The 21,101-nt window shown below is 43.1% G+C and overlaps 1 protein-coding gene across 4 annotated transcripts in view; it reads right to left on the reverse strand.

Moving 5' to 3' along the window:
* The window catches only part of LOC129181120 (mitochondrial 10-formyltetrahydrofolate dehydrogenase-like), a 53,845-nt gene that overhangs the window by 23,047 nt on the left and 9,697 nt on the right, over positions 1–21,101 (reverse strand). For 3 of the 4 annotated variants that reach the window (XM_054775832.1, XM_054775835.1, XM_054775834.1), the window contains 12 exons: positions 18,950–19,184; positions 15,820–15,985; positions 14,922–15,023; positions 13,555–13,644; positions 8,089–8,223; positions 7,887–8,012; positions 7,684–7,775; positions 7,272–7,416; positions 5,820–5,939; positions 5,608–5,735; positions 3,302–3,452; positions 31–101 (listed from right to left, as the gene is read on the reverse strand). In XM_054775832.1, the coding sequence (XP_054631807.1) occupies positions 31–101; positions 3,302–3,452; positions 5,608–5,735; positions 5,820–5,939; positions 7,272–7,416; positions 7,684–7,775; positions 7,887–8,012; positions 8,089–8,223; positions 13,555–13,644; positions 14,922–15,023; positions 15,820–15,985; positions 18,950–19,184 (1,561 nt within the window). The remainder of the gene's footprint in view (positions 1–30; positions 102–3,301; positions 3,453–5,607; positions 5,736–5,819; positions 5,940–7,271; positions 7,417–7,683; positions 7,776–7,886; positions 8,013–8,088; positions 8,224–13,554; positions 13,645–14,921; positions 15,024–15,819; positions 15,986–18,949; positions 19,185–21,101) is intronic. The other variant, XM_054775833.1, reaches the window with a different exon arrangement.

A 21,101-nucleotide genomic window follows, 5' to 3' on the forward strand; every position in this document is an offset into this window, starting at 1 on the left:
GAGCTCTTTCTTATACTCCATAAATCTTACCCTATTGGTTCTTTTTTCGTAAAGGTGAGATTGTGGTTTGGCCTGGCCTGGTTAATGGGGACTGTCTTGCCCTGCGAACAATGCAGTGTGTTGTTCAAGCATTCTGACTTCGCACAACGTCTCGGTTAGCGTTCACCTTTGCGCGTAACAACACGTGTGCCCCGTGCTGTATCATGCCGTGAAAATCGAACGCACTTGACGCCTCACCAGTGCCGTAGTACGACTATGGAATAACCCGCCATGGAGCCAAAGAATGTTGCTTGTGCCAGCAATTTGATAAAGACGAAAGAGAAACACGACTGAATTCAAGACAGAACTCACCGCAAAGTACCAAGTACATTTAGAATTATGTCATTGTTGACTGCATGGAAAAAAAATAACCTTCTCTATGAATTAATTCATTGGATTGACAGGATTTCGGACGTTTTGGTTTTCATCTGACCTTTTGGAGCAAATGAATAACAAAAACCGAGGTGCCGATGTACATCCGTTCCTTTCCTACGTTGATAATCAATGCATGGGAAAGCTCGACACTATTATCAGTCGATGAATTAATCTAATGACTCGTATATGTGCTACGTACATGGATACATATTTAAATTCCACAAAAAAAACACATTCCAACTACATGCACAGTGACATTACATCAGCAATTTACATGACAACTTTATGCAATGAAAAGTTATTCATTTCCCAAAGGGAAATTCATAATTTAACAACCATACCTTTGTGACTGCCATTTTTGAACTACTTGTAGATACTAACTTGCAGAACTACTTGCTGAACATTCCTATATCAGGGGTGTCCAAACTTTTTCCAGCGAGGGCCGCATAGTGAAAAATGAAAGGATGCAACTGTGCCACTTTGATATTTAGTAAAGCAACACATGGAGATGTGCTAAGAAGCTACATGTAGCTCAAGAAAACACTGCATTGGACCTTTGGAATATATCCATCATACAGGTGAAATGCTGCTAAAAATTACGTTTTTTCCCATAATAATACAAGTCTATTCTTGTAAAATTGCAACTTTTGTTCTTCATTCAATTATGACTTTTTTCTTAGTATTTTGACTTTATTCCTGTAAAATTACAGCTGTTTTTTCCATTTCTAGAGGTTTTTTTTTACTTTGAAACTACTTCATTTCAGCTTTCTTTTTGTGACTTTTCTTCTCATAATTATAACTTTTTTCCCATAATATTTTTTATCTTTGAAAAAAATAATGTACCCTAAATCACGGTGTATAAACCGCACCCGTGTATTAACAGCACCCCCATTTTCAGGTTCACAGCGGGGAAAAAAAAAAAAAGTTTAGTTCATAGATGCTGGCCAACTCGGAGAGTTTGAACGCTGCGGTGAAAGATTGTCGTGGCATTTTTGAGAGGGTTCAGGCCCGGTCACACCACCCGAACTTTGCTGTAGCGTCCCTTGAACGGTAGGAAGAGGGGGCCGAATTTCGACAACACTCGTCACGGCGCACAAAATGGGAAAAAAAAAATAGAAAACACGGACATTGTCCTAGCGGTGCACCGCTGAAGCCGGTGCTGCTTTAGCCTTGATTTAACGGTAGCGAACGTTGGTTTAGCGGTGACGCGAGCGGTGATAGAGCGGCGTTCTGCGCATGCGGATCAGTTATCCATGTATTGTCATGACACACTCTGACACATAACGCTGCATTGCTTCAGTGTGACTTTGAATGAACTCAAGCGTTGTATTGTATTTCACATCATCTGCAATGTTTTAATGGAAGTTTAGGTTAGCTTCAGTGTATATAGAGATCGTTTCACTGTGTGAAAATACAGACACACAGCAGTCAGATAAGTTATAGAGAAATTGCATACACAAGCATTTTCAGCAACTGTACAGCAGAGGGCACTAAAGTCAAAGCAACTGTCTGACCCACAGACGGCTATTCCCAAATGGGCTTCCGGTCAATTTCTCCCCGTATTTATAGCCAAATTCTGGCCTAGCGGACCCAAGCGTCCACGAACTTGCGGCGCCAAACTTTGACTGGGCGTTGTCAGAGCGATGATGAACTTTGCCGTGGCGGAAAATTGGCCGCTTCTCACTGCTTGCAATATTTTGTGCTGCTCAAAACTTTCGGAGCAGTAGGAGGGACCATCAGCGGTGGCCGAGCAGATACGGCGTTGTCTTATCGGGGGCCAACTTCTGTTAAACGATGGTGAACGGTTACGAGCGGTGATTAATTTTTTCACCGCTCCAGGAACGCTACGGCAAAGTTCAGGCGTTGTGACCGGGCTTGTAGTACGGGTGATCTTCCGCTTAAGCGTTGTAGAAGCGTTGTCTGATATTATTTTTCAGTCCGAGTCTGGTCACAGACCTGTCATCGTGTATAAACCGCACCCCGATTTTTTGCTTCTTACCGGTGGAAAAAAGGTGCGGTTTATACACTGTGATTTACCTGTATTTGGTCTTTATTTCAACAGTTACTAAAATGATATTTTTTCTCATCAAGTTTATTCTCATGAAATTGCTACTTTTTTCCCCATTTGGAAACAATTTTTTTCTCTTAATATTTTGACTTTAAAATGGTAAAAATTTCTGTTGTTTTCTATTTCTGATGGGGTTTTTGTATAATTTTCCAAATATTTCACCTTTCTTCTTGTATATTTTCTTCTCCAAATACTTTTACTTTATTCTCATTTTATAAATTTTCCCCCAACCTAAGTTTCCAAAAATTACAACTTTATTCACCGTTTTTTACTTTAAAAAAAGTCTTTAATATTTCATTTTCATGCTCCATGATATTTTTCCTCATATTATTACGTCACTCTTGTGACGGCTTTTTTTCTTCTCTTAATATTTTGACTTTTGATTGATTTTCCCATTTTTGCTTCTGTTTTTATTTTATTTCCTTGTTAAATTACATTTTTAGACTGTGCTGCAGGCCGATAAAATCACAGTCGCAGGCCACAAATGGCCCCCGGACCGCACTTTGGACACCCCTGTCCTACATTATCCGACTTGCCGACCTTGAAGAAAGAGTATTCTCCTGAGAATGTGTGTGGCATTTTTAAATACATGAAGGATAGAAAAATGCAATATATACCACTGGTCAAAAGTTTTAGAACAGGCCAAGTTATTTATTTGTCATCTTTTGCGAGTTTACCGTTTGCTTTCGAAACCAAACAATGTAGAACATAATTAAGCTAAGTTGATAAATCATGTCAGGGATCCTTTACACAGGTTCACGTGACACGATGACAAACCTTTCGGCGACAGTAATAAAAAGTGCACGACCTCAACTGTACCTGAATCTTGTCACACCAGCCAGCAAAGTAGCGGAATGTCTGGACAGACATGCCCACATGAGTCTTCAGGGCCAGTGTGTACACAGCTCCTGAGTCCATTGCTTCAATAGTGGCCAGTTCCTCCTGGTGTTGCTCCATCAGGTCAGCAAGCCTACACAGCAAGCAAAAAAGTATAAGGTGGATAGACTTGAGCAAAATGTACAGTGGTGTGGAAAAGTCTTTGCCCCCTTCCTGATTTCTTCTTTTTTTGAATGTTTGTCACACAGAAATGTTTCAGATCATCAAGCTAATGTAAATGTTAGTCAATGACAACACGACTGAACACAAAATGCAGTTTTGAAATGAAACTTTTTACTATTAAGGGAGAAAAACATCCAAATCTACAGTACAAAGCCATTTCTAAAGCTTTGGGACTCCAGCCAACCACAGTAAGAGCCATTATCCACAAAGAGCGAAAACATGGAAGAGTAGTGAACCTTCATAGGAGTGGCCCCAAGAGTGCAGAGATGACTCATCCAAAATGCCACAAAAGACCCCACAAAACCACCCAAAGAAATGCGAATCTCACTTGCTTCAGTTAAGGTCAGTGTTCATGACTCCACCATAAGAAAGACACTGGGCAAAAACGGCCTGCGTGGCAGAGTTCCAAGACCAAAACCACTGCTGAACAAAAACAACATTAAGGCTCATCTCAATTTTGCCAGACAACATCTTGATGATCCCCCCTACCTTTGGGAAAAAGTGCAACTTTTTGGAAGGTGTGTGTCCCGTTACATCTGGCATTTCAGAAAAAGAACATCATACAGTAGCAACAGTAAAATCTGGTGGTGGTAGTGTGATGGTCTGGGGCTGTTTTGCTGCTTCAGGACCTATCAATTTGATCGTTTTCCGATGTGTTGAAAATGTTTCCCGGTGACTAGCTTGCGTGCCGCTACTATTTACATCCATTCTCATCTTCAGCCACGCTGAACTACAGTGCATGCGCGACAGTTGTTTCACCAGCAGCCCAGGCCCTCACGTTGGTTAAGAGGCGGACGGTCAAGCAGTTGCTAGTCTTGTGATACCGTGAGCATGTCTCTACAGTCCATTCATCTCAGGATTTATGGCCGATTCTTATCCATCCAGAGTCCGCATCACTGCAAGACATGGCACCAATCCGCCTGTCCATGTCGCGTTCCATCCTTCCCTCACTCGTGAACAAGACCCTCAGGTACTTAAACTGCTCCACTTGGGGCAGGATCTTATCCTCGACTCAGAGATGGCACTCCACCCTATACCGGGAGAGAACCATGGACTTGGACTCGGACGTGCCGATTCACACTTGGTTGCAAACCGATCCAGTGAGAGCTGAAAGGTCACTGCTAGATGGAGCCAGTAGTCACCTAAGGTCATGAGCTTTGGGTAGTGACTGTAAGGACAAGATGGCAGGTACAAGCGGCCGAAATGAGTTTACTCCGCAGGGTGGCTGGGCTCTCCCTTAGAGATAAGGTGAGAAGTAGAAGCGTTGCTCCTCCGCATGGAGAGGAGCCAGATGAGGTGGTTCGGGCATCTGGTCAGGATGCCTCCCTGGAGAGGTGTTCAGGGCACGTCCGACCGGTAGGAGGCCTCGGGGAAGACCCAGGACACGTCGGAAAGTCTATGTCTCTCAACTGGCCTGGCAATGCCTCGGGATGCGCCAGGAGGAGCTTGAGGAAGTAGCTGGGGAAAGGGAAGTCCGGGCCTCCCTGCTTAGGCTGCTGCCCCCACGACCCGACCGTGGATAAGCCGTAGAAGATGGATGGATGAGATTTCGAGAATAAAGTGGTTATATTAAAACAGAGCACTAGCTGTTCAGAAAGGAAGGAAACTTCAGGTAAGCTTTTATTTATAACGTGGCAGCAAAACCCAGCAGTTGAGCACAAACAGATTAGCATGGCTAGCCCTTCTCACTTCTGCCTTCCTTACTCCGCCCCCTCCACATGCCCAAGGTCAAAGGTCACATATGCTAACGAGCCAGTGGGGGCAGCATCCTAGCTGTGTCAGGCAATGCCTGTAACAAAGTTACACTTTTTTTCTCATAAATTTGCAATTATATTCTCGAACTCTGAGATATCTGAGACAGCTACGAGAAGGGGGAATTATGTGACCTTTGGCCTTGGTCAAAGATAATATGACCTTTTTTTCGTAAACTTGTTTGTAAAACAAACAAAAAAAAAAATCTGAGTTTGAGAATAGAGTCGTACATTTGCAACTATATTCTCGAAATCTCAGATTAGTTTTTTTTTTTCAATATGGTCCTAACGCTCCATCGTACTTTGGCAACTCACCTGTAAAGCAGACTTCCTCTGTCTCTTGGGTTCATCTTTCCCCAGGGCCCATTAACAAAAGCCTGCTTAGCAGCTGCCACTGCACGGTCCACATCCCCCACTGAAGCATAGGACACCCTACAGATGACCTGGAAAAGAACGTGACATGTGGAATCAGCAATGACGACAAGCTGTGATGCTGGCACGAAAGTCCGCGTCTTGACATCGCTTACCGATCCATCAGTTGGATTTATGGTATCGTACGTCTTGCCATTTTCTGCGTCCACAAAACAGCCATCGATAAAACACTGGTTTGGCATTTTCACCGTCATGTTGTTCACCTCTTGGATTGCCTGGTGGCACACAGCACAACTGTCTCATCGAGTCAATTGCAAATAACCAACGATGATCAACTACCAGTCGTAACCTCATTTGGACAAAGCGGGACGTACACTTTTTGCTGATTTAGCAAATTTTGAAACTGCTAAAACGTAGTTCCGCTTAGCTGCTGGAGCATTTAAGTAAAGAGTTTGGTTTCTCCAAACAATACGCATTCAAAAGAGTACGTGATGAAGACACTCGCATCTTCTTCCACCGTGGAAGACGTAAACAAGATGGCCGCGGCACTCCATCAAGGAAGAAGAGCGGCATTACTGCGAGTGTCTTCATCCCGTACGCATGAATGCACAGGCCACAGTGCGCAGGGATAGGTCAGGAGACAAATATGACGGCGAGAATTTTGTGAGGTCTGATTTATTTTGAGGAGGCATTTTTGTCATGGCTAGGTGGCTGTCTCCCAACCTGAAGGTTGCAGGTTCGATCTTCTGTCCTCCCGTGATCGTGTGGAAATACCCTTGGGCAAGATACAGAACCCCCAGTTGCTCCTGACGCTGCGTCATCAGTCGGTAAATGTGCTGTCAAAGCACTTCGAGTGCCACCGGACGTGGAAAAGCGCTACACAAGTGAAAGACCCTTTTCAACGCACTTTGTTTTCAGAAGCCAAACTCTTTACTTAGATGGCCCCAGCAACTAAGTGGTACTACGTTCTTCATCACTGAAATCCGACCAGAACTGGATTTAGGGGACCAAGTGGGGGCGGGGGTAAGTGGCTGTTGATGTACTACACTGCACAGCTTCATGTCAAAAAGCTAAGCTAACTAGTCCTTTAAGAAAAGGTTAGAAGCGATTGGACTCGTAGAGAAAATACATTTAGAATACAGTTCAGTGGACAAATATGAATTGAATGTTTATTTTATGTTATCATTATTTTTTTCCATCATGACTGGTGAGGCTCTGCCCCCCTCTTTACTGCACATCACTGCTTCAGAGGCACAGAATAGCATACATTTTTATTCCACTTAATATGGTCTTTATTATCATCATGTTTTGACTTTGTGCTCATAATATTGTAACATTTCCTAAAATGGTAAACGGCAAAAATAATAATCACAATAATAAGCTTTAAAATGTCAACTATTTTCCTAATATTTTTGTCTTTATTCTCATAAAATCACTGCTGTTTTTGTCAATTTCGCTGTTGTTTTTTTAAATTTTCTTATTTAATTGGATTTCTAGAACGCGCCAAGGGCCACGGGCCGTAAATGGCCCTCGGGCCGCACTTTGGACACCTCCAATTTAGCTGCGCTACCGCATCCATTAAAATAAGTGTTGCTGCACGGACTTACATAGTCAATGACCAGATCGCTCTTCTCTTCTTCACCTCTCAGCTTACGGACGAGCATCTGAGTGAAGTCCTGGAAGGTGGTAGCCATGTAAACGTCTTCATTCTCAAGGAGCACACCAGCCCGCTGCTTTACCTCCTCCACCAACCTGGGTTGACATGCCACTGATTTATAGCGGTCTAATGTTTGGTCATGTCAAACGTCACCTTGAGACACTTTGCACATGGACCCATGTGCCTTACACATGAAAGAAAACCAACATCATTTAGGATCCATTGCAACAGTAGGAGCTGTCACAATGATTCCTATTTCTTCCTTCCTGTGATTGCACAACCTTACTATTTCAAGGTGCCCCCCCCCTCCCCCCCAGCATGAATAGACCGCTCTGGTTTCAAGCAAATATGTGTTTCTTTACCTGACCACATCCATGGAAGCAGCTCCACACTTGAAAAAGTCAGTATTGTCCTCAATGGCTGGAATGTTGCTGAGGATGCCCTTCCAGATATCCTGCCATCAGTAACAGAAAGGCCAACCATTCAGAGGTTTTGGGACAAAAAGAGGTGGACTGGGGGAGAAAACGGAAGATTAAAAACATGGGATCATTGGTTTGCAACTTGCCCTAATCTCCTCCACAACGGTTTTCTCGTTGTCAGTCAATTCCACACTTTGAGTTTCACCAGACAAGAAGTACTTTGAAGCAGCAATCATTCTCCCGTCTTCAAACTGCAAATTCCTGACCAGGACCTGGAATAAAAACACGTAGGCATGCGTTAATGACACCGCCTGATGAGCGCCCTGACATACAGTCAGTGATACTCACTGCTTTTCCATCACTTCCATGGAGGACAAGCCCATTCCTTGCCACCAAGCTTTGTTTAGAGGCTCCCTCGATTTCCAGTGGCTGGCCAGGTGGTACTGATCCTTGCAACATTGTTGACCCATAGAGAGTAACTGGCTGGGTGTAGATACAGTAGTTTGAGAAATGTTTTAAACGAACATCATTAGAACCCCATCTACTGCAGTCATAGCACAAGGTGTACTTTTAAATACACTAATCCCTCGTTTATTGCAGTTGATTGGTTCCAGACCCGGCCGTGTGGATTTTTTCTTTAGAAATGGAATGTTTTTGTAACTGTGTAACATCTTCTAAATACGTGTTTTAAGATTATTAGAGCCAACTAGAAACCCATATAATCACCTTTACATTCGTTTTACCTAATATAGTCGATATATTCAGAGAAAATAAGCCATTTAAGACAGTTTACCTTGTCGGGGAGCAAAATTGATGGTGGACAGGTCGGGGCTTCAGAGGCGCAGTTTAGCTTGTTGTGGGCTATGGCCGCAAAAGTAACCCGTGTTATCATTATGATGAGGATTATTATTATTGTGTCTGTTGCGAGATCATTTAAAGGGTCACAGATATATATTGTTTGTATTCATGGAAGCAAACAGTAAATTCGCAATAATTACATTTATAGTTCAACTCGTTGTCTCAGCATAGCGTCATTTCCATAACTGACATAAGCGGAGTAACACTTCTCAGCTAAAGCCGAGGTAGCTTGTCGACTTTGTTTGGTAGATTTTTCATCAAAACAGTCGTCACGCCAACATGTAGTGTTGCTGCTGGATGTTCACAATATCAGAATGATAATGTACATTTGTTTTCTTCTCCAAAAGACGAAGGTTTAAGACAAGAATGGACGCAGCAAGTACAGAAAACAAGAGACAAATGGACGACCACCTCGAGTTCTGTTTTTGTAGTGTTCATTTCACTGACGACTGCTAAGAACACCTTTACAAGAGGCATTTGGCTTGAAAGTACGGTATAAACACATTTTGAACAGGGATGCTGTTCCTGATGTGGTACACGATGCATACCAATGCGGGGACAATGCATGTCGCCTGTACTATTGTCGTACACTAGATGTCAAGAGATTCAAGAGAGTTTTATTGTCATGTGCATGGTAAAACAGCAGTTATACCATGCAATGAAAATCTTATTCTGTTCATTCTCCCAAGAAAAGAAAGAAAACACAAGAAAGAATAAGAATAAGAACATAAGAAACATAAACATATATACCAATAAATTAAGCAACAACAAAAAGAAGAGACATTAATACAAATAAATATACAAATAAATAATTAAATAAATAAATCGAGGAAAAGGCTTCTTGAGACGTCATCTGTACTTCTGTGAAGAAGGTGTCGGACGTTTTGCTCCTCATCCGAAGAGCTTCGTCAGCGAACTAATAAGTGCTGGTAGTCTAGGCCTTAAATACATTAAGAGTGGGCGGAATTGGTGTGCCAGCACCTTCCTCCTATTGGTTCCTTACACTGAGCCTGGGCGGAGTAGTGGTATAATCCTATCCTGCTATTAACACCTCCGATAAAAGGGAAGTGTCGCTCCCTGAGTTGGGTATGAACGACTCTGATACTGGCTCGTTAGCATCTATTGTTCTGGCTCGGCCCTGGCTTCACCTCATTTGCAAGACTAAGAGCTGTGGGTTTTGGTCTCAGTAACCTGCTGAACACAGGGTCCAAATTAAACCTCAAACCACCATTACGATTCAATGATGGCTTCTGTTGTTTGACAAAAATAGCTTCCTTCACTCCTCTTTCAAACCATCTGTTTGGGCTACCAGCACTTATTAGTTCGCTGACGAAGCTCTTCGAATGAGCAGCAAAACGTCCGACACCTTCTTCACAGAAGTACAGATGACGTCTCAAGAAGCCTTTTCCTCGATGGACAACTCCTGTACGACTGAGAGCCTACACAGACGTAAATAAATAAATAAATAAATAAAGTGCTATGAGTGTGTGTTGCGTGCGGCGTGTGTGAGTGCTTCGTTGAGAAGTCTGATGGTCTGTGGGTAAAAGCTGTTTGCCAGCCTTGTGGTCCTGGACTTTAAACTCCTGTAGCGTCTGCCTGATGGTAGGAGTGTGAGTAATGAGTGTTGTGGATGTGTGCTGTCCTTGATGAGGTTGTGTGTTCGGCGTAGGACTCTAGATTTATAAATGTCTTGCAGTGAGGGGAGGGCTGCCCCAACAATGTTCTGTGAGGTCTTGATCACCCACTGGAGTGCCTTCCTATCACGTGTTGTACAGTTACCGTACCAAAGAGTGATGGAGGCGGTAAGGACATTTCGATAGTGCATCTGTAGAAGCAACTCAGGATTGTGGTGGACATGCCAAATTTCCTCAGTCTTCTCAGGATGTACAGTCTCCTTTGGGACTTCTTCAGAATTTGTTGGGTGTTGTGAGACCAGGTGAGGTCCTCGCTGATGTGTGTGCCAAGGAACTTGAAGGTTTTCACCCTCTCCACCTCAGTCTCATCAATAAACAGGGGTCTATGCGGCTCCTTTTCCCTTGTTCTTGGGTCGATGATCATCTCTTTAGTCTTATCTGTATTGAGAAGGAGATTGTTATCATGACACCAAGCTATGAGGTCCACCACCTCTCTTCTGTATGATGTTTCAACACCACCAGTGATCAGTCCGATGACTGTAGTGTCATCCGCAAATTTAATGATGCTGGTGTTGTTCTGGGAGGCCACGCAATCGTAGGTGAAGAGCGTGTAGAGGAGCGGACTCAGCACACACCCTTGTGGGGTCCCAGTGCTCACAATTCTTGAGCTGGATGTGCGATTGTGGACTCTGACTGACTGGCCTGCCTGTGAGAAAGTTAAACACCCAGTTACAGAGAGAGGGAGACAGGCCAAGTGTGAGGAGCTTATCTGTGAGTTTGTGGGGGCTGACTGTATTAAAAGCAGAGCTATAGTCTATAAATAGCATTCTGACATATGTGTCCTGGCCCTGTAGGTGAGAAAGGGCTGTGTTGACTGCATCATCCGTAGACCGGTTCTGGCGATATGCAAACTGTAGAGGGTCCACAGTTGCCGCCGGGATGCTCTTTTTGATGTGGGTCATGACTATTCTTTCAAAGCACTTCATTACAATAGGAGTGAGTGCTATAGGGCGATAGTCATTCAAGCAGGTCACGTTGCTCTTCTTGGGTACGGGCACTATGGTGGTGGACTTAAAGCAGGTCGGTACAGATGCTTGTGCAAGCGACAGGTTAAATATGTCAGCAAGCACATCAGCTAGCTCTGATGAGCAAACCCGAAGTGCACGTCCTGAGATGTTGTCTGGGCCTGCTGCTCTTCGTGGGTTTGTTTTGTTCAGAACCCTGCGCACATCAGCTGATGTCACCATGACAGGTGAGTCCTGTGTGCTCCCCAAGTCCAGCCACCCTCTCTGCTCATCAGGAGTTTGGGTGTCAAAGCGGGTGTAGAACTCATTCAGCTCATCTGGAAGTGTGGTTTGGCTGGACGTGGCTACGCTACTCCGCTGTCGATAGTCTGTGATGTGCTGGAGCCCCGCCCACATGCGCCGAGGGTCTGAGGTGGAATAGTAGCCCTCCAGCTTCTGTCTGTACTGTTTTTTGGCCTCTTGTATGGACCTTCTCAGGTCATATCTGGCCTTTTTTTAGTCATCAGCGGTGCCCATGACAAATGCAGTCGAACGAGCACGTAGCTTAGCCCTTACATCACAGTTCATCCACTGTTTTTGGTTAGGGTATTTTCTGTAATACTTGGTGGTGGTAACAGTCTCTATACATGTGCTAATGTAGCCAGTAACAGCAGAAGCATATTCATCCAAATCAACAGTACAATCTTCCCTCCCCGCTGCAGTTTTAAACACATCCCAGTTTGTGCAGCCAAAGCAGTCCTGAAGTACTTGATAAGTTTCTTCATTCCACACTTTAACTGCTATACTTACTGGGGGAGCTTGTTTAAGAAGTTGTCTGTATGTTGGATAAAGGAATATAGAGATGTGGTCGGCCTTTCCAAAGTGGGGTCTTGGAACAGCCTTCAAAGCACCTTTCATGTTGCTGTAGACTTGGTCCAGGATGTTATTTTCCCTTGTGGGAAAGCTCACATGCTGGTAATATTTGGGGAGGACAGTCCTGAGGTTACAGTGGTTGAAATCACCAGATATAATAAATACAGCGTCTGGGTGTTTGGTCTCGTGTTTATCAATGATGTCATGCAGGAGGCCTAGTGCGTTAGCTGTGTTAGCTCGTGGTGGAATGTAAACAGCAGTTAAATACTCAGCGCTAAACTCACGAGGCAAATAAAAAGGTCTGCATTTCACCATCAGCAGCTCAATGTCCTGCGAGCAGTGCGTTTCCATCGTCTGTACGTCTGTGCACCACCGTTTGTTTATGTAAACACAGACGCCGCCACCTCTGTGTTTACCAGACGCTAAAGTCCGATCTCCCCGGTAAGCAGCAAATGTTTCCAACTGGATCGCCGAGTCCGGTATATCCTCCGTCAGCCAGGTTTCTGTGAAGGTGAGGACACAGCATTCCCTGATCTCACGTTGAGCTGTAATCCTTGCTCTTAGTTCGTCCATCTTGTTTTCGAGGGAGCGGACGTTGGCTAGCAGCAGGCTTGGTAGCGGTGGCCTCGTCGCTCTAGCTTTTAGCCTAGCATGCAGGCCGGCTCGCTTGCCTCGTTTACGCCTCGGATGCTTTGCTCGCCGGGTATTCAGCTCACCAGGTCCGCAGGCTGCTGCGTTCTCCCGGCGCAGAAGAAAGGCAAAGTCTGAGAGGCTAAATGAAAGTTCATGGTGAACCCTGCCGATGTTCAAAAGTGTCTCTCTGTTGTAATGTACTGCGTGAGTGTGTTGAATGTCCCAAATGAACAATAAAATAGCAAAAAATTGAAAAAAACGTGAGAGTGTCACAGAGACGTCTGCCACGGAGGGTGCCATCTTTGATGTAAACAAGACACGACAAGTTGTAAATAAGTCGTGCAGGAGCGTAGTCATTTCGTGCTATTTTCAGTCACGAATTGCATGCCATGTGTGTAATTTATGCGTAAACAGAATGCAATCCGTGCACAAACTGCGAGTCGTCATGCTTTTCAGGCGTGCCACAAATAAAAAAATAAATGACACGCATTGCCACGGCAATTTGTGTGACAATGCGGAGGCAAAATGCGTGTAATGTAAACACGCCGTCAGTTTCAAAATTGGTATCGGCCAAAATCACTTTTTTTCAGGCTTTTTAAAGTTTGGTGATAAAATTGTTATCGCTGCTCCCCTACTTTTTAAATAAAAATGAATCAAAAAGGCAAACTAATCCATCAAGTTCCAAACATGACGTGCTTGCAAGTCAACGAATGCTGTTTCTCCTGGGAGCTGATGAATATTTTCGTGTAGCCCAACTGTATATCAAAACACGGCTGTGTGAAATGTGACATTATGTGTGCCAAGAAACACACCTTGCCGTCAATGACAGTCCAGGCACCTGGGATTTTGTCATGGCCCCGTATCCAGTTGTGGATGGCCTCAGCTGGCTGAGCGAGGTTGATCTGAGTGGGAGAAGAATGCTGGTGAACATTCACTAGCCTTTCTACCTTCGAGCCACTGAAAGCATTTACGATGTCGCCTCATTCACACAATGATTCAGGGAAGGAAAGCTAATGGCTCACTGATAACGGACCATCGGGAGTGTCGCGGTTACGTGGAAGCCAATGCAAGTTGATAGTTGATAGGTGTTGTTTTTGCCTCGTTTGTTCTTGTTCTTACTGGTATTTTGCATTCATTTGTTCCCTCTCCTCTCTGAATTAGCGGTAGTAAATATGGAATGTTCACATGATCACGCTGGAAATAATCACGTGAAATCTATTAATATCAGAAACAGTTTCAAGTTGCATCAGAGAAAAATGTTCCCTTCCATGTTCATATTCATCAGCACTTTCCTAGACAATCAAAGCACTTTGGTCACTCTGTTTACATGCAGTCAGTATTTGGGTTAAGGTCAAACATTCGGAATAACCCGTCACATGCGTGACGTGAAAAAACCCCAAAAAGGCACAGAAAACGTCATGACGCAATCCAAAAACAAAACCACCGCCACGGCGGATAATGAACGCCTTTGTTTGTGCCTTGGTGCTGGTACTGACCCACCAGCAGTACTTGACACTACTCTGTCTCACGTTCTTCATCAACGCAAGGCGAGATCGTGAAGAAACAGGAAATGGAGCCGGAGCTGTGCCGTCCATACTCATGCTACATCCACCAGAGCCCCCCGGACAATTCGTTCCTGCCAAAGACACCAGATTCCTTTCCAATAGAACATGCGTAGAACACAAATCAATGTTCCTTTCGATCAGGATATCCCGATAGGCGTATACATGACCCAATATTCGGGTAAGAAAAGGAGTAATCCAGGGGTAATATTTGGGTTTTTAAAAAACGTTTTTCAAAAGGGCTATTGTGTTTACTGGGTTATTGCTAATATACCGGCTATGACAGGGTTATTTGACTGCTGTAAACATAGCCACTGATTGCGCCAACGGCCTCTCTGACAGACGCAAGCGTTCAGTATTTTTCCCAAGGATGCTTCAACACGGTCCGGGACTGAGGATCGAACCAGCAAGTCTCCTTCAGCTTGGGGAACAACCACTCTACCACGCGAGCCATGCGGCACCACGGAGGGAGCAGCAGAAGTGCCTACCGAGCCGCTGTCGGCCCACACAAGTTTCCGCCATCACACAGTACATAATTTTACATTTTTCGTGGGAGAAATTGACCTGCGCTGACGGTTGCACTGCCCATGACGGACTGCTGCTATAAGAAATCTCACCTTGGCATTGGATTTCTTCTGAATACCTTCGTAGCTTGCACCCTTCTCTGGCTGTGGGATTCGCGGTGCCTTCCCGTCAGCAATGAGCTGCACCGACTCCACCTACATTGGAAAACAAACGGTGATTACTTCCCATGACAGCATCGTATGGATTTGGATACATCCATTTTCTTTAGCAATAACAGCACTTGAGCGATGCTTTTTGTTTAAAGTGCATGATTATTACTATTGTACACGGCTACAGATGGTCTCAGCCCATCAACAGGCTGACATGTGGAAACAGATGTACCATGATCCCTTGCTTCATCGTGGTTCACGCAGTTTCGCAGATTTTTTTTGTGCAATTTTTCATGCTTTTTTTTTTTATTTTACAGCATATGAACGCGTATTGTGTTGTAAAGGAGAACCTGTGTCCTGATTAGCTGTAGACCACTGTCAATCAATCTCCTTCGTGCCGTGTCTCCTGTTGTGTTCATCGCTAGCAAACAGCTAACAGTGTGACTCTGAACGCTGTATGTTTGCACGTTTTCGCCCCGACAAAACCCGCAATGTCAAGGAAACGTTCTGCACCCAAAAGCCAGAGGAAGACGCTCGCCATCGCACAAAAAGTTGGACTTCTGGACCATGCTGTCGGAAGGTAGAGGTTGAGGTAGAGGCTGTTATGGAATAAATTAATCTTCAGTTTGTTACATAAAGGAGGAGGAAAACAGCATCAGGACGACAGCAGCAATGTGTTTTAACAAGGATGCGAAAACATGACAGCGGAGCGGCGCCAGGAACAAGAGGCAGGGTCAGAAGAATGAGTCACTATTAAGTCATTCACTACCAGACATTTTTCAAAAGACATCCCCTCCAGGGATGAACCGCTTCAAAAAATGTTTTAAAAATCAAGTGTTACCATTGCCTTGATGCCCTCTGGGAACAGGAAGCGGTTGTAGAGCGTGTCCACAGTGTCATTGGGTTCAACAGCACATTCCCTCTGCAGCAAGATCGGTCCAGTATCCAGACCGTCATCGGCCCAGAACACCGTGAAGCCAGCTTTCTCATCACCCTCAATCAGGGTCCTAGTGACACACAGACATACCCCCAAAAAAGTACAACTATGGCAAGCATGAACAGATATTCATTGGCAAGACATCCGGAGTCTTTGGTTCCATTTTCTAGTGTTAGCCTGTAAACATCTTTGTACCAAACGCAGACCTGCCAACCTTGGAGAAATATAATGAGTACTTTTATGAGTATGTTTTGTGTTCGCAAACTACATCGACTTGGGTTGTGAATCGCTGGGCGGGAGTAAAACGTGTTTTGTGTGTTTATGAGGTTTTGGCATGATTTGAACTGGTTTAAATGGTTGGTTTTGGACGTGGTGAATATTTTTTTAATTTGCATGATTGGGTCGGACGTTCTTCCACTTGAAACACGGCTATTTCAAATCGCTCCCGGGGATTCGAGTCCCGGTCCAACCCGGTCCATTTTGCTGGTTGACCCCCCCCCACATGGAAAAGCCAATTGCCATCTGGACAAAAACATGGTCTGACGAGACAAAGATTGAGCTTTCTCGCCAAAATGACAAGAAACATGATGCACTGCGAAAACTACATATTGTAATGGCGGCTGAATAATTGCACATCAGGGTGGCTGTATTCAGTTGGCCATTTATTTTCAGAACCAGAAACGGCACTTACAGATCTGCAGGAGCATTTAGCTACATATGTGTACAAAACACAAAAGCAGCAACACTTCCTTCTCTTCTTAATCTACGCCTTTTTCCTCCAAACGCTTGCTACAACCAACATGCTGAACCTGACTGCCCCCTATAGCTCAGACACAAAACAGCAGCTGGGAGCAACACAATATACCCGTCGCTACAATATCAAGAAAGTATAAATGTCCAATTTTAAGCAACCATTTTCTATGAAAAGAAAAAATATCATGTCTAGCAATTTTCACTTGAGAAAAAGAATCTTATATTTAGAAAGTATAGCTAGCCAGTTCTTATGAAAATGTTTTTTGGCAGAAATGAGTTATTTTGTCTAATAACGAGCTAAAAACCTTATTTTGATTATTCTTCAATAACAGAGTCAGAATATTTCAAACTGGTTTCTAAACTTTATAAACGTAAGAATGGACTCACCCACAGAAAATAATGTCAAGATTTGCTGATTTCGGACTAATGTGAAGGCTGCACAGAGTGTACCAAGATTTACTACATTAAATCTAATCAGAAAATCTGTGCAAAATTATTAAACTTGATTCAAGAAAATAATACTCTTTTGATCTAGTTTATAAACGTAAAAACTAGTGAACTGACATCAAATCATGCCAAAAAATAATTCTGACGGTGTTTATGACAGTAGGTTTTCCTAAATGTCGCGGATCTTAGATACAATCGCGCTCTTTTTAAACAAAAAAAAAGTTCCATCCATATAATTTCCGTCACGCTTGTTGAAAAGAAGTAAGCAACATAACTAACATGACATGCCAACATGGAAGATGTCAGTTGGCCTAGTGGTTAGTATGTTAGCCCTGCAATCAGGCACCCTGGGTTCAAGTCCCCATTGGAAGCCAGAGCACACAGAGAATACCCATGGGGGGAGCTTGTGGGTTCCGCATGGAGGTCTTCTGAATCCTGGGTTGGTAAAGTTTTAGCTTGTTATCAGAAAAATAACTAATTTCTGGCAAAAACATCTTGGTTTGGTTTAGTTTATTTGAACATGAAGGTTCCAATAGAATACATCTCATGAATCATCCTTTCACAGTTCCACATGTCCGAAAGGAGTAGGAAGAAGCAAGGCTTATTTAATCCTACCCCCCATCTATTCCACATCTAATACAGTACATATTATTCACTTCCTGTATTCCGTATGTGATTCTAAACACATGGAATAATAAAAAGGTATTGTAACAATATGATGATGTAATTATTAAGATTTTCCACAATTAGTATAATAATCAGTGTAATTATAAATAAATAATAAATACCAAAGCAAGTTCAAGACTCTTCTGCTTGTATTTAGCAAACATCACCTGCTTGTATTGTTTGTGAATGTGCTCATCTTGGTACATTGTTGGAGTTCCTTACTCAATCCATTCCATCATTTAATTCCACATACTGAAATGCTGTGGCTTTTCAGCCTTGTTCTGGCATAGAAGTGGTTTCACTTTCATTTTTCTCTAAGATCATATTTCTCCTCTCTTATAGACAAACATTGTATGATGTTTTTGGGTAGCAAGTTTCAGCAAATTTTAATATGTGTGATGTTACAAATAAAGGGTTTGTATGTTTTCTATCCTTGGCATTATGAATTATTCTCAATGATCTTTTTTGCAGTACATTTGATGAGTGAAGATTGCTTTTATAGATATTACCCTAAATCTATGGTCATACCAAAGAACAGTAAAGAGTGTGGAGTGATTTTTCGTCAAGAACAAATTTTACTTTATTCAATATTTAAGTATTTCTCGCCACCTTTTGTTGTATATTTTTGATATGGAAAATTTTTTCATCCATTATGATCCCCAGAAATGTATTTTCATTCACCCTTTCAATGTCCACCCCGTCTGTTTGTATTTGGTCATACGTGTCCTTTCTGCTATTGCCAATTATTCATTATTTTAGTTTTACTTAAGTTCAAGGAACTTCGTCATAAGAATTGGCTAGCTATACTTTCTTAACAGAAGATTATTTTTCAATGATTATTTTTCAAGTGAAAATGGTTAAACAAAATATTTTTTTTGAAAAAAATATGAAATGTTTGCTTAAAATGGGACTTTTTGTTACTTTCTTGAAATGTAGTGTTTGCAGCGTACTCTTGGCAGATATTAATGATAACCTCCAGCTTGTGTAACAAAAAGAAGTGAAGGAACGAGTAAACAGGTCAAAGCCACAAGGCTGTGGAGCAGTGTGAGTGCCGTTCATGAGAAAAAAGGGGGAATTGCACCCGCGTCTGGCACAGAGTACACCCCGACTCAGGAGGCCTGCCTGTCTAACCCCCACATTTCCAAAACACACACGACCTATTCCTCACCAGTTGATGGCTGAGGCTCCTCTGTGCCGCGGAAGGATGGAGGGGTGGTAAATGATGGAGCCGTGCTTGGGATGATCGATGATGTTCATGGGGATGAACTGAGAGCAAAAGGGCATGACATTGATCTCAGCATCCACCGCCATGTAGGCCTCCACTACCTCGGGGATGGGTTTTCCTTTAACTCGCCACCTGGGGAACTTGAACACTGGTGTGCCATCTTTCTCCGCTGCCAAGGCTGAAAAAGCAGAGGAACGAACAGGTTAGCCATCCATTCATTTTCAATACCACTTATCCCGTTCATCGCCACGGCTACAAAACGGACTGCAACCTAAACTGCTGTTCTAATCCTGGGACCCACATGATTCCACGGTTGCTAAGTTGCGACTCACCTTGACGTCCAACAAGACAAAGGTTCACATGTACAGTATTTATTTGATACGTAAATACAATTACATGTTCAGATATGTTCCATTAGCATTTGAAGAGCAACACCACTGAGTGATAGTGTAGTAAAACCAGGGCTGTCAAAGCTAATAATGACTTCACAGAAATTCCCTTGAAAGGAAAAGTGCCCTTTTTTGGAATTTTGCCCATCATCCACAAACATGAACACATATTTCTTTCGCTGTTCTGTGCTTTCTAACGAGAGAAAATGAGTTAGCATAAGCCAGCTGACATTGCACGTCCTGGGAGGTACCCTCTAAATAAAAACCTCTAACAAGGTGTTATGTCCATACTGTGATCATGCATTAACAAGTATATTGATGATAACAGGTAATACTTGCAGTATCTTGCCGTATTTTGATGATTTAAAACATTCTTCTTTCCAGGGTCTAATGATTTGACATAGCCCATATAGCTAACGCTACTTCCACCAACACCAGCAGCATAGAAACCAGGACGACACTTCCAATGTCCGCTCTCATCGGGATGGCTGTGTCTTCCAGCACATGACTTGTGCTCCAGTCTTCAGGTAAAAAATGCTAACAGAAAAGAAGCATCTTGTTGAGTCTTGGTAGTGAAATTGAGTGCCAGTAGTATCCACTCTTGCGTCTGTGCCTTTGCGGTGGCTTGAGGCGATCTGAGTGACACTAAGACGAGCAAGGCGTCGTCTTACTCCGCCAGATAAACATTTCGTGTTACAATAACAATATCGCTGTAGTTTGGTTAATATACTGTACAGGTCACTTATGGAAATGGAACACTGTTTTTTGTTAGTGCTTTAGGGTCAAAATAGGTACCTCGGTAACACTTTACAATAAGGTACACAAAATGACAGTAGTTAATGAGGAATTAACCTACTTAACCCTAACCACTACTCATTAGTTCCTCATTAGTTCCTCAGTGACTAGTCTACGTTTATGTGTCATAGTCATTAGTTCCTCATTAGTTCTTCCTTAGTACCTCAGTGACTAGTCTACATTCATGTGCCATAGTCATTAGTTCATTAGTTCTTCATTAGTTCCTCAGTGACTAGTCTACATTTATGTGCCTTACTCATTACTTCTTCATTAGTTCCTCAGTGACTAGTCTACATTTATGTGCCTTACTCATTACGTCTTCATTAGTTCCTCAGTGACTAGTCTACATTTATGTGCCATAGTCATTAGTTCCTCAGTGACTAGTCTACATTCATGTGTCATAGTCATTAGTTCCTCATTAGTTCTTCATTAGTTCCTCAGTGACTAGTCTACATTTATGTGCCATAGTCATTAGTTCCTCATTAGTTCTTCATTAGTTCCTCAATGACTAGTCTACCTTTATGTGCCATAGTCATTAGTTCCTCATTAGTTCCTCAGTACTCTATTTTTGTGTACCTTATTATTAAATGTGACCGGTACCTCCCATTATGTGCATTGTTAGCTGGCTCATACTAACTCGTTGCCTAACGTTAGAAAGCACAGAGAAGGGAAATAAATGTCTTCATGTTTCACATAAGGACTGTGGACGATGGGCAAAATTCCCCCAAAAAGTGCAGTTTTCCTTCAACACCATCGTCAAAGTTAACACATTAATAACGCATTAATGGAAGTTGCACGTCCTGTTTGACCCTCGGCCCATACCGTACTTTGATACAACGCAGCGGTGTGGCAGCTGATGTGCAGATACAAGCGTGAATATACACTGAGCAGAAATGAAGAAAAAGGTAGTG

Source organism: Dunckerocampus dactyliophorus, chromosome 5 (assembly GCF_027744805.1).
Source record: "Dunckerocampus dactyliophorus isolate RoL2022-P2 chromosome 5, RoL_Ddac_1.1, whole genome shotgun sequence".
In the NCBI taxonomy this organism is placed as follows: domain Eukaryota; kingdom Metazoa; phylum Chordata; class Actinopteri; order Syngnathiformes; family Syngnathidae; genus Dunckerocampus; species Dunckerocampus dactyliophorus.